This window comes from Coregonus lavaretus, assembly GCF_964263955.1.
Source record: "Coregonus lavaretus genome assembly, chromosome: 21".
NCBI lineage: Eukaryota > Metazoa > Chordata > Actinopteri > Salmoniformes > Salmonidae > Coregonus > Coregonus lavaretus.
The window spans coordinates 20,731,901-20,746,336 of NC_140008.1; the positions used below are offsets into that span (position 1 = coordinate 20,731,901).

At 43.6% G+C, this 14,436-nt stretch overlaps 1 protein-coding gene across 1 annotated transcript in view; it reads left to right on the top strand.

Moving 5' to 3' along the window:
* Positions 1 to 14,436, top strand: part of LOC311149076 (ephrin type-B receptor 1-like) — a 229,608-nt gene that overhangs the window by 173,257 nt on the left and 41,915 nt on the right. The window contains exons 7-9 of the mRNA XM_084186184.1: positions 3,571 to 3,733; positions 10,615 to 10,723; positions 11,509 to 11,573. Coding sequence (XP_084042310.1) covers positions 3,571 to 3,733; positions 10,615 to 10,723; positions 11,509 to 11,573 — 337 coding nt within the window. The remainder of the gene's footprint in view (positions 1 to 3,570; positions 3,734 to 10,614; positions 10,724 to 11,508; positions 11,574 to 14,436) is intronic.

Consider the following 14,436-nt stretch of genomic DNA (forward strand, 5'->3'; position numbering starts at 1 on the left):
AAAGTTCCCAGCTGCACCTGAATCTACGAGCGCCTTATGCTGGGAATAATATAATAATAATATAATAATATGCCATTTAGCAGATGCTTTTATCCAAAGTGACTTAGTCATGCATGCATACATTCTTTTTTTGTGTATGAATGCGGGGAAAACTCCGGAAATTCGATGTCAATACACATGTGCGCAACAGGGAGCTCTGGGTGAGTCGGGTGCCTACTCACCTGGGACAGTCCACCAGTGCTCTGTCTGCTGCCTCGACTCCTTGAGGACCCTCCCCAGCACCGACCAGCAGTGTGTCCTCTGCGGCCACAGTTGGTGCAGGAGACGGCCCCCCTGCCGGTCTCCCTGAGAGCAGCACCTCCGAGCTCCATCGGTGTAGGGTCGGAGGTGCTGGGGGATGGAATGGACGGATTCTGATCCAGACGTCCGCGGGTCGCCAACAGGTTATCCAGCCTTATCGACATATCCACCAGCTGGTCCAGGTTAAGGGTGGTGTCCCTGCAGGCCAGCTCCCGACGAATGTCCTCCCGTAGGCTGCATCGGTAGTGGTCAATCAGGGCCCTCTCATTCCATCCCGCACTGGCAGCCAGGGTCCTGAAGTCCAGTGCGAAGTCCTGTGCGCTCCTCTTCCCCTGTCTGAGGTGGAACAGACGTTCCCCCGCCGCTCTCCCCTCCGGTGGATGATCGAATACCGCCCGGAAGCGGTGGGTGAAATCTTCATAGCGCACCGACGCCGCGTCTATTCCTCCCCACTCGGCGTTGGCCCACTCGAGTGCTCTCCCCGACAGACAGGAGATGAGGGCGGACATGCTCTCGTATCCCGAGGGAGCCGGGTGGATGGTAGCCAGGTAGAGCTCTACCTGGAGCAGAAAACCCTGGCACCCGGAAGCTGTACCATCGTACGCCCTCGGGAGCGAGAGCCGAATCCCACTGGACCCAGGTGACGAAGTGGTGGACAGCGGTGTGGGTTGCTGTGTAGTTGGAGGAGGTGTAGGAAAACCCCCTCTCTCCCATCGCTCCATGGTGTTCAACACGCGCTCCATTGCTGTGCCGAGAGTCTGTTTCATGGTCGCCTGCTGTTGGACGCGTTCCACCACTGATCCGGAAGGAATGAATGTACCTGCTGACTCCATTTGAGGTGTGTGTTTCTGTCAGGCGTCAGTGTGTAGCTGCAAGACACAGAGCTAGTAGACAACGTACTTTACTCGTAAATAACAAATGAACATAAACTCCACGCAGGGAGGACAATCCCGCTCACCAGTCGATAACACCAAACAGAGAACAAACACGCACACAACACAGTGGGAGCCAGAGGGTTAAATAGGGAACAAATCATAGACATAATGGGAACCAGGTGTGTACAATGAAGACAAAACAAGTAGAACACAGAAACAAAGATCGGTAGCAGCTAGTACTCCGGTGACGACGAACGCCGAAGCCTGCCCGAGCAAGGAGGAGGAGCAGCCTCGGCTGAATCCGTGACACCCTTTGAGGTTCTAGATAACACATTTTCTTCTAAGAGTGTACAGATGTAGGATCTTAATTTGAGCCAGTTTGCTACAGCAGGAAAATAATCCTGAAGCAACAGGAAATGTGAATTGTTATGTGGATTATAATTAATGGAAAAAATTTTGTAGGAGTTGATACCTTTACCCTTAGGGCAAATCAAGTCTGACATTTTAAAGTGGAAATGTCAAACTTTAGATGCCTTTTTAAACCTTAAATACACTAAAGGTTTGCAGTTCCTGCTGTGCAGAAAAATTATCTGCAACAAAATAGTTATCAAATTAAGATTGTACATCTGTAAGGAGCAGCTATATTTCAGGGTTTTAGTTGCATCTCATTTCGGCTCAGTGTTTTTCTTCTGATAGAGGAAGGTCAGCATCTCCATTAGCTGAGGAGAGCTCTCCCTTCCTCCCTGTGTCTCTGTGGGTCGGCTGTGTTCGCACAAATCTTTCCTGGTATAAAGTACCACTATGTAAAAGATACTGAAAGTAGCAGACAAAATGTGTCCCGTTTTTATGCAAACCAGCAGACCTAGCCTGAAATACAAATACCAAGTCACATTCTCACTAAACACTTACTAAACACATGCTAAACACTGAACATGTACAGGCCTCCCGAGTGGCGCAGTGGTCTAAGGCACTGCATTGCAGTGCTAGCTGTGCCACTAAAGATCCTGGTTCAAATCCAGTCTCTGCTGTAGCCGGCCGCAACCGGGAGACCAATGGGGCGGCGCACAATTGGCCCAGCGTTGTCCAGGGTAGGGGAGGGAATGGCAGGCAGGGAGGTAGCTCAGTTGATAGAGCATGGCGTTTTTAACGCCAGGGTTGTGGGTCCGTTTCCCACGGGGGGCCAGTATGAAAATAAAAATGTATGCACTAACTGTAAGTCGCTCTGGATAAGAGCGTCAGCTAAATTACGTAAATGTAAATGTAAATACCACAGGAGGCTGCTGAGGGGAGGACGGCTCCTAGCAATGGAGTAAATGGAATGGTATTAACCACATGGAAACCATGTGTTTGGTACCATTCCATTTATTCTGTTCCAGCCATTACTAGGAGCCGTCCTCCCCTCAGCAGCCTCCTGTGGTATGTACATGTTCAGTGTTTAGTGAGAATGTGACTTGCTATTTGTATTTCAGGCTAGGTCTGCTGGTGTGCATAAAAACGGGACACATTTTGCCTGCTACTTTCAGTATATTTTACATAGTGGTACTTTGAGCCCGTCCTCCCCAACTAAGGTGCCACCAGCCACCGGTGGTATATACACTCAGGTGTACAGTACACAAAGAGATGAATGCTCTCCAAATCTCACACAAGCTATTTTTCCTATATCCCTTCATTCTGGTCGTAGGCTAACCTGGACACGTCTCAGTGTTTTTCCACCTCCTGCGCCTGTTTGCTCTCATCCCTCCACTGAGGGAAGAGTCTGTGGAGATAGACAGACAGAGAGGGAAGAAAGCAAACAGAGAAAGAAAAGCAAATGCCATGCACTCTCTAAGCACACACAATGCCAGTGAAAAGGTGTGCTGTGATGAGCCAGTAATCTGAAAGGAGATAAGTGTGTGGTAACTCCCGGTTGATGATTGATGATGAATACCTCTATGCATGGATTCTAAAACCAGGATCAGTTACCGATATGCTGCAGCATGATAGAGGAAATATATAATGTGGGGATTTTCTCTCAACACCTCCCATGCATTGCTCCTTGTACCTATTTCTGGTTTTATGTGGCCCAATTAAAATATTTCAAAAATGATATACTTAATTCCCATTGGCCTAGTCCAAGCCCCTCTATGGCTGTATAAAGAGTGCAACAGTGGAGGCCAATGTGGAAATCCACCATCCAGTATAATCTTATACACAAACATAACGAGGAAAAGTGGCCAAGGAAATGTTGTTATCTAAGTCCACAGGGTATTATGTACTGTATGAATTGGGATGATGGGTTGACTCGAGGTGTGTTACTCCACTACACCGCCTGAAGGCTTCAGGGCCTGCGTGATGAGCAGATGTAATATTCTCTATCTCTTTCTCCTCTTTTTCCATCTCTCGCTGTCTGTTACAGGACCACACTGAGTTGAATTCGACCATGGTGCGCAGCCAGACCAACACTGCCCGTGTGGAGGGCCTGAGGCCAGGCATCATGTACATGGTACAGGTCCGTGCCAGGACGGTGGCAGGCTTCGGCAAATACAGCAGCAAGCAGTTCTTCCAAACCCTGACAGATGGTAGGTTCTGTCTGTCTGTGTGTGTGACACCATCATGCCATCGGGGTCTTTGTGTCTGTGGACTTAGTGTGGGAGGTTGGACATAGTATAGTAATAAATTCAAACATTTCCCAGATAACTGGGCATTACTGCAATAAAGGTGTGTGTCGACGCAGAGCAGATGGTGAATATATTTGCTAAAGCACATATTCTCTTGATATTCACATTTATTTTTAAGATGCAGTACATATTCCAAAACTGCGTCCGGATTAAAGTGTTTCCTACTGAAAAAGAGCGCCACCTACTGGTGCTGGTTTAGATATACAGTGATCCCTCGCCACTTCGCGGTTCACTTATCGCGGATTCGCTATTTCGCGGATTTTCATAATGCATTTTTTTTTTTTTTTTGGTGCATTGTGCTCTGCATTCTGATTCGCTAAAAACTCACTCCCGCTTCTTGTATCAAAACATGCTACGAATTGTGCTATCATTTTGTCGTCTCGTGCAGTTATGTGTACGTACATAAAACAGCTTGGCAAATTTACATTAAGTTGGCCAAATTATCTTGTAATTTCGAACATCTTCTAAACCCATAATGTCGACGAAACGGCCTACACGTGAGTCACTGTATTTGTATACATGTAATAGTTGCTAATTGTAAAAAAAAAAAAGTTTTCTATTTCGCGGATTTCACTTATCGCGGGTCATTTTCGGAACGTAACCCCCGCGATAAACGAGGGATTACTGTAGTTGCAACTGTCCCAGCGTCCTGGTAAGAGGACGGAAATGACCAGCAAGAGAGGTGTACAGAACACACATTTATTGCCACACTCAAGATAGGCACACACACATAGCAAACAGGAAGAGGACTGATGGTAGTGAATAGTGAAAATGATAGTGGTTTCTGTAATGGAACAGAAAGGGGAATGTATTACACAACAGTAATAACAGTGATGGCTAGTAGCTATGTAGCATAGGCTAGCGATAATAGCATAGCTATATAACGATATAGCAGCAATGAACATGGCATAGCATACAGCAGGTAACAGGTATTAGCATAATATCCTATTAGGCTTAACACAGAACACAGTATGTACAGGGCAACTAGCGAAGCTAACAGTATTGGCTATTATAGCTAACATAGCACACAGTAAAGCAATATATATATATATATATATATATATATATATATATATATATATATATATATATATATATATAGACAATAGCAGCTATCATAGGTAATAAATTAGCATGCTAGGTTAGGCTAGGCTAGCCGAAGGCCATGGCCTAACATAGCAATAATATAATGAGCAGCACCATTAGTGGTAGTGGATTAGCATGCTGTGTGGCTAACAATGCTAATACGTAAACAGAAGCCATGTTGGATAAGGCCATGGGGGCCGCCATCTTAGCTTGCGTAACAATAACAACAACACTGGCCGGCGGCCATCTTAAGGCCTATGGCAGGAATGGCTATCAGACAGTTAAATACAAGCTTACAGTACACCCAGACATAAAGTGCACTATCCCAGTACAGCGCATTTAAGTAGGTCAGTGCCAATGCTTGCTGAAGACTGAGACTTGTCCTGGTTCCACCTGCCTATTGGACAGATTTACATTTTAGTCATTTAGCAGACGCTCTTATCCAGAGTGACTTACAGTTAGTGAATACATATATATTTATTAGTATATATTTTTTTTCATACTGGTCCCCCGTGGGAATCGAACCCACAACCCTGGCGTTGCAAACGCCATGCTCTATCAACTGAGCTACATCCCTGCCGGCCATTCCCTCCCCTACCCTGGACAACGCTAGGCCAATTGTGCGCCGCCCGTGAGTCTCCCGGTCGCGGCCGGCTGCGACAGAGCCTGGATTCGAACCAGGATCTCTAGTGGCACAGCTAGCACTGCGATGCAGTGCCTTAGACCACTGCGCCACTCAGGAGACTCAGATGACCTGAGGATATGCAGGTGGGCAGGGTCAAAGGTGGTGATGGGCAGTCTAATGTCTCAATCAGAGGTCACTGTGTGTGGCATGTAACTGGAGACAGTGGCGGCTCCTGAAAAAATTCTCAGGGGGGGCAATTTTTCTGATGATTTAGGTGACCTACACACATTTTAAAAAAGATATGTCCAGCAACAACATGAAGACAGGGGCAGCATATAAGTCAATACCAGAAGCATTTATTGACTGATCTCAAAAGTGTTGGCTTACCAGGGTTGGTGGAGCCCTCAGTTTCATCTTTGCCTCGCAAAGCTAACTCAAACACTCCGCAAAACTTCACACACTGGATTAGCCGGCTGAGGATGTGGCGGTTCTTGCTAATGTCGTAGTAAATATATTTGTTATAGTGAATATGGAATATGATATGTTGAGTAAAATGTTGTGCTAAGATCTATTTAGGTCAGGAGCTGGTTATAAGTTCTGTTCCTATCCAATAACAATGGACAAAAGGGTCCTATCTTGTCAGCCTTGTCAGCAGGTGGCCAAGGACAACACCCACGCCATAGGCCTCTCAGTTCTTCCAACTCACGAGTTCTTGCTCTGAGGACACACACACACACACACACAAACACACACACACACACATCATCACTGTTAAACACACACACACACACACACACACACACACATCATCACTGTTAAACACACACACACACACACACACACAAAAATCCCCTCTCTTAGGCTGAACATTTGAAGACAGAGAACCCGACTCAGAGCCAATGCAACAGTGACAGTAGCCTGGAGGGGACCTCGCCCAACTCATCAGGACCAATCAGAAGATCAGAACTACTAGATTCAACCTACTTCATTTATTGCATAAAATGTCTGCACACAATGTTTCGGGGCTCTCTTCAGATAATAATAATAATAATAATAATATGCCATTTAGCAGACGCTTTTATCCAAAGCGACTTACAGTCATGCGTGCATACATTTTTGTGTATGGGTGGTCCCGGGGATCGAACCCACTACCTTGGCGTTACAAGCGCCATGCTCTACCAGCTGAGCTACAGAAAGTGGATACTCATGGATGCGCATCGCAATTGTAAAATGTCAACACAATTGGAGACACCACGTCATTTTTGGAGACATGTTATTGACAGTAAACTATTGTAGATGCGACTGCTAACTAAATAAAACATTTTAGCTGGCTAGCTAATCATCTTAGCTAAATGTGGGGCAAACAATTCAGTTATTTACCGTTAATTTGAGGGATTGGGGTGAAAGAAATCGAGTTACATAGTGATACTTTACGATATACTGTATTGACAATATCGCAATATTTTAGCGCTAGTTGGCTGTACCTGCACCAAAACACCATTATTGTTCCTTCATAGCTTGTTCTCAATCTTTTCACATTGGGAGCCAATTTGTTTTCAGCACTTTTATTTCCATGACTGATCAAAACTCGTTCTCATGGCTTTCTGATCCCTCTGCAACAGACATATGGTGCGCAATAAAATCACAGTATCGAATCGCAATACGTATAGAATCATGAGACTCGCAATGCTGATGCATATATCTTATCGTGAGGTTCCTGGCAATTCCCAGCCCAAGTTCATTTGCCACAACAAATCTCTTCGCTAGCAAACGCGATGTCTTCTCCAAAACGGCAATGTGTCTCCAGCAATGTTTACTTTTTTGACGTTCTATGGCATCTCCACTTTCCAAGCATATATGACCACATGTAATATTTTGGTAAGTGATGCAAATAGTGAACTATGTAGGGCCAGGATGTAAAATATATGTAGCTGCAGCAATTTCTCTTATCTGATATGGTAAGTAATGGGGCTTAATTTATAGCTCCCTAAGAGTTTGACGAACGGGTCCGTGCACGCGATTCCAGATATCTTTACCTCTGAATAAACTGCCTTTATTATACCATATCCACCCTGTCCAAAGTCTCTACTTGGTCTCAGTTCTCCAGTAAACTTGTGATTATCAACACTAACCTCATCGTTGTGGCGGCGGACAGCTAGCCTGTATCCCTCATCAAGTTGAGTGGCAATGTTATTTTTCCGTTCGTACCAATTTTTGGAAAATCCTCGGGTGTAGGACTTTCCGCCTTTAGTAGAAACCTGTTGAATTATTAAATTTGGTCTGGGAGGTCCTAATTGTTTCGTTGCCAATTTATCTTCATTTGTTCGCCGACAAAAAGGAACTTCTTTCAAAGACACAATCCGCTCTTTTCTCAGTTACGTTCATGGTTACGTTACGTTACGTATGACGAAAGCGCATAAGTGCAAGCCCTCAGACACCCATAGAGATTGTATTGAAGGCTCTGAAATTTGAAAAAGATAGATTTTACATTAGAGGCTATGAGAGACTTCTGGGCGATTTTCAACCTGACTGAAATCGCCCCAAAAGGGGGGGGAGCCATTTGAAGCACGACTTTAGCCTGATTCGACATTTAGTGGCAGTGTGGCACTGTGGCAGATCAGACGTATAGATTACAACACTGATAACTACTGTTGCCGTGATATAATTGATTAGAAAAAAAATCCCTTCCTTTTCCCGTTTGGCAGTGCGTCGCCCATATCGCCCTATTGAACAGGCCGCCCCTGACTGGAGAGCTGCAGGGGTGCAAACAGAGTAGCCGGTAAACAATGGGGACCCCTCCCCTACCTCTGCTCTCTACAGGGTCAGGGAGTCAGGCAGAGTTGAGGGTAGGTAGGCTACATGTTTTAAGAGTTAGAGGGGGCTGTGAGTTACTGTTCAGGAGAGGGACTGTAAGGGTTGTCTACACCTACCATCTGACTACTTCCATTTGTTTGTGGAAATGGCACACTTGAGGTGTTAGCCATAGTGAGTGGCACAGCTGCATAGTGTAGTGTAGGAAAGCAGCCAACAGAGAGCCCCTGCCTGCTCACAGTGTGGAGTAGTTTATTAACAGGGATCTCTAGCAGCAGTGCCTGCGGAAGACTTGGGTTTACAGCAGCATCCGTTTCCCCCCAAATAGTTGAGTCATCAGTCTTGGAAAAGTTTTCCATGGTCAGGGACAATAACACTTTTTAACCCAATAAAAAGTTAACAAAAATAAGACTTTTGTGCAAATACTGCACCAAAATAAGTAAAACATGGATATATTTATCACTAGGAGCTATTTTGAAAGCTCCCACAAAATATTATACAACTATAACCCATATCAGGGTTCTCTCCAGTTTAAAAAAAACAAGGTGTTACTACTGAGTACGGCCGCGGGAGAGATCCAGGAGGGGGGCGGTGCTCTTTTGGACTCCTGTAACCACCATTTCCTGCAATCTAGAGCCTTAAATTATAACAAATAAAGTTATTAATTTTTTTATTATATATAATGTTTTTACATAGTGGCGCAGCTGTCCACAAGGTGACGCAGTGCCAATCTTACATTCTTTGGGGAGAACCCTGCATATGATATCAGCAGAATATGAAAAGGGATGCTGTTCATTAAAAACACAATATTTATCGATATAAACTCAGCAAAAAAAAAAACGTCCCTTTTTCAGGACCCTGTCTTTCAAAGATAATTCGTAAAATTCCAAATAACATCACAGATCTTCATTGTAAAGGGTTTAAACATTGTTTCCCATGCTTGTTCAATGAACCATGAACAATTAATGAACATGCACCTGTGGAACGGTCGTTAAGACAATAACAGCTTACAGACGGTAGGCAATTAAGGTCACAGTTATGAACCCTTAGGACACTAAAGAGGCCTTTCTACTGATTCTGAAAAACACCAAAAGAAAGATGCCCAGGGTCCCTGCTCATCTGCGTGAATGTGCCTTAGGCATGCTGCAAGGAGGCATGAGGACTGCAGATGTGGCCAGGGCAATAAACTGCAATGTCCGTACTGTGAGACGCCTAAGACAGCGCTACAGGGAGACAGGACGGACAGCTGATCGTCCTCGCAGTGGCAGACCACGTGTAAAGGATATAGACCACCTGCACAGGATCGGTACATCCGAACATCACACCAGCGGGACAGGTACAGGATGGCAACAACAACTGCCCGAGTTACACCAGGAACGCACAATCCCTCCATCAGTGCTCAGACTGTCCGCAATAGGCTGAGAGAGGCTGGACTGGGGGCTTGTAGGCCTGTTGTAAGGCAGGTCCTCACCAGACATCACCGGCAACAACGTCGCCTATGGGCACAAGCCCACCGTCGCTGGACCAGACAGGACTGGCAAAAAGTGCTCTTCACTGACGAGTCGCAGTCTCACCAGGGGTGATGGTTGGATTTGCGTTTATCGTCAAAGGAATGAGCGTTACACTGAGGCCTGTACACTGCAGTACTTCATGCAGCTGGTGGCCACACCAGATACTGACTGTTGATTTTGATTTTGACCCCCCTTTTGTTCAGGGACACATTGTTCCATTTCTGTTAGTCACATGTCTGTTGAACTTGTTCAGTTGATGTCTCAGTTGTTGAATCTTGTTATGTTCATACAAATATTTACACATGTTAAGTTTGCTGAAAATAAACGCAGTTGACAGTGAGAGGACGTTTCTTTATTTGCTGAGTTTCTGTTTCTGTTTACCTCTCAACTCTCCCTCTGACACGTAATAGAGCATTTGTGATGAGATTAGCAGGCGTTCTTTTGACTCCTATTGAATGTGTTAGGGGATTAGCTGTGTCAGGAAGCAACGTGTCAACTCTGAGGGACTGTCTGCACAGATACTAGCCCACATGTCTGTGTATTCCCCACAGCCACACAGAGCTAGTAAAGGCTTCTCTCCTTTCCTCTCTTCTCTTCTCTAAGTAAGCATTTCACTGTAAGGTCTACACCTGTTGTAGTCGGCCCATGTGGCAAATAACATTTGATTTGATATGATTTCTCCCCTCCCTTATCTTTTATATCACCCTTAACTCTCTCTCTCTCTCTCTCGGTCTGTGTGTGCTGTGCAGATGAGTATAAGTCAGAGCTGAGGGAACAGCTGCCTCTAATTGCAGGCTCAGCGGCTGCAGGAGTGGTCTTCCTGGTGTCCTTGGTCGCCATCTCCATCGTCTGCAGCAGGTAACAAGCATTTACTGATGTAGGATCTTAATTTGATCAGTATTGTTGTAGCAAAATAATTCTGCAGCAACAGGATTTGAATGTTTAAATTAGTCCACAATGTTGCTTGATCAGTGATTAGGCAATTAACTGGGCAAAAGTAGGCTACATGAAAAGGGCAATACTGTTAATATAACCATGTGTTAGTGTGGGTTTTCATTGAATTCATGTAAATCAAGAAGCACATCTGCATTTCCTGCGGCACAGCAACAAAAGTGATCAAATTAAGATCCTACACCTGTAGTCACTGTTCATACCTGGTGTTTACCAGGAATATGTTCAACCATTACTGTATGCCTCTCAGGAATGAAATGTTTAAAGATAGAATCCTTAATTGATACATCCAATGTTGGACTTATAAATTAATGATTTATAACCATTGACTTTGAAGAATATAACTTATATATACCTCATGAGCTTAAGTCAGCTGTCGTATCCCATCAGAACCCAAAATAGAAGCTTGTTTTACTCCAATCTTTGTAAACAATGTAAATGTAAACAAACACTGTATAGCCTTAAAACATGGTTAAAACTATCATTTTGATATATGTCCTTGCATCCATAGGTCTGTGAATGAATTTAAGAGTGGTTACATTTCTCCAGGCCCACCCATCAGCTTTTTACCAAATCAGAGGCAGGGTGACCACTTTGTTGTTGTTTCAATTAAGGATTTTTAGCTTTAATACAGTGCAGTTATATTGTCAGATATGGTTACATGACTGTCTTTTGCTGATTCTTTTCTGCAGGAAGAGAGCGTACATGAAGGAGACTATATACAGCGACAAACTGCAGCAATGCAGTACAGGCAGAGGTAAGCATACAGCTCTCGTTCCATCCATCCCACACACTTAACACTCACCCCACTGACCCTCCCACTCCCACACACATACTCTCCTACCAGTGACTCCACCAGACCAACTGGGCACAGACGTCAGTTTATTTTTTATTTACATTTGGTTAAGTTAGCATGATTTATCCTACGTACATTGGGTTCTGAACCAGGGCAGTAGTCAGGGAATAGGGGTTAAAGCATGCACGTTTCAGCATTTTACAGCTGAAATTATCAATATTGGATAACATGCTGCCAATCGAGTGCCTACACTGCCCTAACCTTTCACAGATCAGTATGTTGCCATGTATTCTGAATCTGGACTAATTAAAGGTGAATTTCCTCTTATTGCCCTGTTCAACTACTCCTCTTCTCTCGCTCTCTGCTGGAGCAGTACGGTGTACATTGCCATCAAGAACATTAGATCCTGTGTAGCCAACAGCCCCGTGCTTACAGTCAGATGAAAGGTTATAATTATACCATCTATTTTATATCAGGACATATATATATATTTCCTAATCAGGTATTCCTGAATGACAAAATGATTGGTTTCATTCGGCTTCCTTGTTTGTCAAGGGAGCAAGAGTAAAAACATGATGTCAATGTCAAGATGTCTTGTCATGGCGATTTTGTCCTCCCTCTGACATCTCCTCTCCCTCTCCCTCTCCCTCTGTATTGGGATTAACAGCATCAAACTGTCATTCTGTTTGATAGACATTCTAAGCACTCAGATCAGAGGCAGAGAGTGTTTACATATGTATCTATTATTTCTCTCCTCCATCCATAAAAAGATGGTGCCGCAGCACAGGAGAAGATAAAATATACTATAGTATGACCATCTGTAGAGCATCTACAGATACAGTAGACTATCCAAATAAAGTGTGACCTATACAACTGTTTGCTATTTAAATAGATTCTGCACAAGTGGTGTGAAGAGATTTGGACCGTGTGCAGGTAGGGCTTCTTATAATCAGGGGTGAAAGTAGATTTAATTTCTGACTAGCACAGGACACCCAAGTGCACACACACATTTATTTTATACTACCAAAATTACAGGGTAGCCTACTCTGCTGACACTGACAAACAGATCAATAAAAACGATGTTGTCTGGTACATATACTTGGCCTACCAAAAGGGGAGAAACAAATACAATATGATGTCCATCTAACCTAGAGGAGGAAATTATTGTCCAAAAACAAACAAAAGTGGCAATGACCCAATGACAAAGACAGTGAATATGCACACTCACCGAGGATAAGAAGCTAATGATCCTCTGTGGCCAAATCATGCTTTCTGGTGTAGTAGCCTATTTTGAATTATGTAGGCTATTTCTGTATAGACAGGAGTAAGCTAATTATGCTATATAATTTTGGCAATTTAATTCAATTTACTTTAGGGAAAGCTTAGCATCCTCTAGCCTAATGGACATATGCCTTTTAATGTGGCATAAACACAACCAGTCATGATGTTGTTAAACAATAATTTACCCGTGTTTATTTGTACACTCACAAAATAATTTCAGCATCCAAACCCCAACAGTTCACTGTGCACCCGCAATTTGATGAATGGAAAGAGACATCTATTACAAAACACCTACATGTATTGTAATTGGGGTGGCAGGTAGCTTAGTGGTTAAGAGTGTTGTGCCAGTAATCAAAAGGTCTCTGGTTCTAATCCCCGAGCCGACTAGGTGAAAAATCTGTCAATGTGCCCTTGAGCAAGGCACTTAACCCTAATTGCTCCTGTAAGTAGCTCTGGATAAGAGCATCTGCTAAATATGTTAAATGTAATGACATTCTGCGATTGTCTTTAGGCTTATACTTGTAGCCTGAATTGATGCATCCACTGTTGTCAACGTGTGCCTGTAGTCACTGTTCATACCTGGTGTTTACCAGGAATATGTTCAACCATTACTGTATGCCTCTCAGGAATGAAATGTTTAAAGATAGAATCCTTAATTGATACATCCAATGTTGGACTTATAAATTAATGATATATAACCATTGACTTTGAAGAATATAACTTATATATACCTCATGAGCTTAAGTCAACTGTCGTATCCCATCAGAACCCAAAATAGAAGCTTGTTTTACTCCAATCTTTGTAAACAATGGATAAGAAGCTACTGATCCTCTGTGGCCAAATCATGCTTTCTGGTGTAGTAGCCTATTTTGAATTAGGTAGGCTATTTCTGTATAGACAGTAGTAAGCTAATTATGCTATATAATTTTGGCAATTTAATTCAATTTACTTTAGGGAAAGCTTCCTCTAGCCTTAAGGACATATGCATTTTAATGTGGCATAAACACAACCAGTCATGATGTTGTTATCTGATTGTCAAACAATCATTTACCCGCGTCCATTTGTACACTCACAAAATAATTTCAGCATCCAAACCCCAACAGTTCACTGTGCACCCGCAATTTGATGAATGGAAAGAGACATCTATTACAAAACACCTACATGTATTGTGATGACATTCTGCGATTGTCTTTAGGCTTATACTTGTAGCCTGAATTGATGCATCCACTGTTGTCAACGTGCGCCTCGGTCTCGGCCACTCATCTCCGCCTTCACAAAATGTAAGTGTTCTCCTCAAACCACAAAGCAATTTTGAGCATATAGCAATTCGCACATTTTGCAGCATGAACTGACATGTTGTCCACCCAATCAAAGGATCAGAGAATGAATCTTGTACTGAAAGCATAAGCTACAGCTAGCTTGCTCTGCAGTGCATAAAATGTGGTGAGTAGTTGACTCAAAGAGAGAGAAAGACAATAGTTGAACAGTTTTGAACAAATACATTGTTTCAAAAATGAAGGAGAAGCGAGAGAGAGAGAGAGAG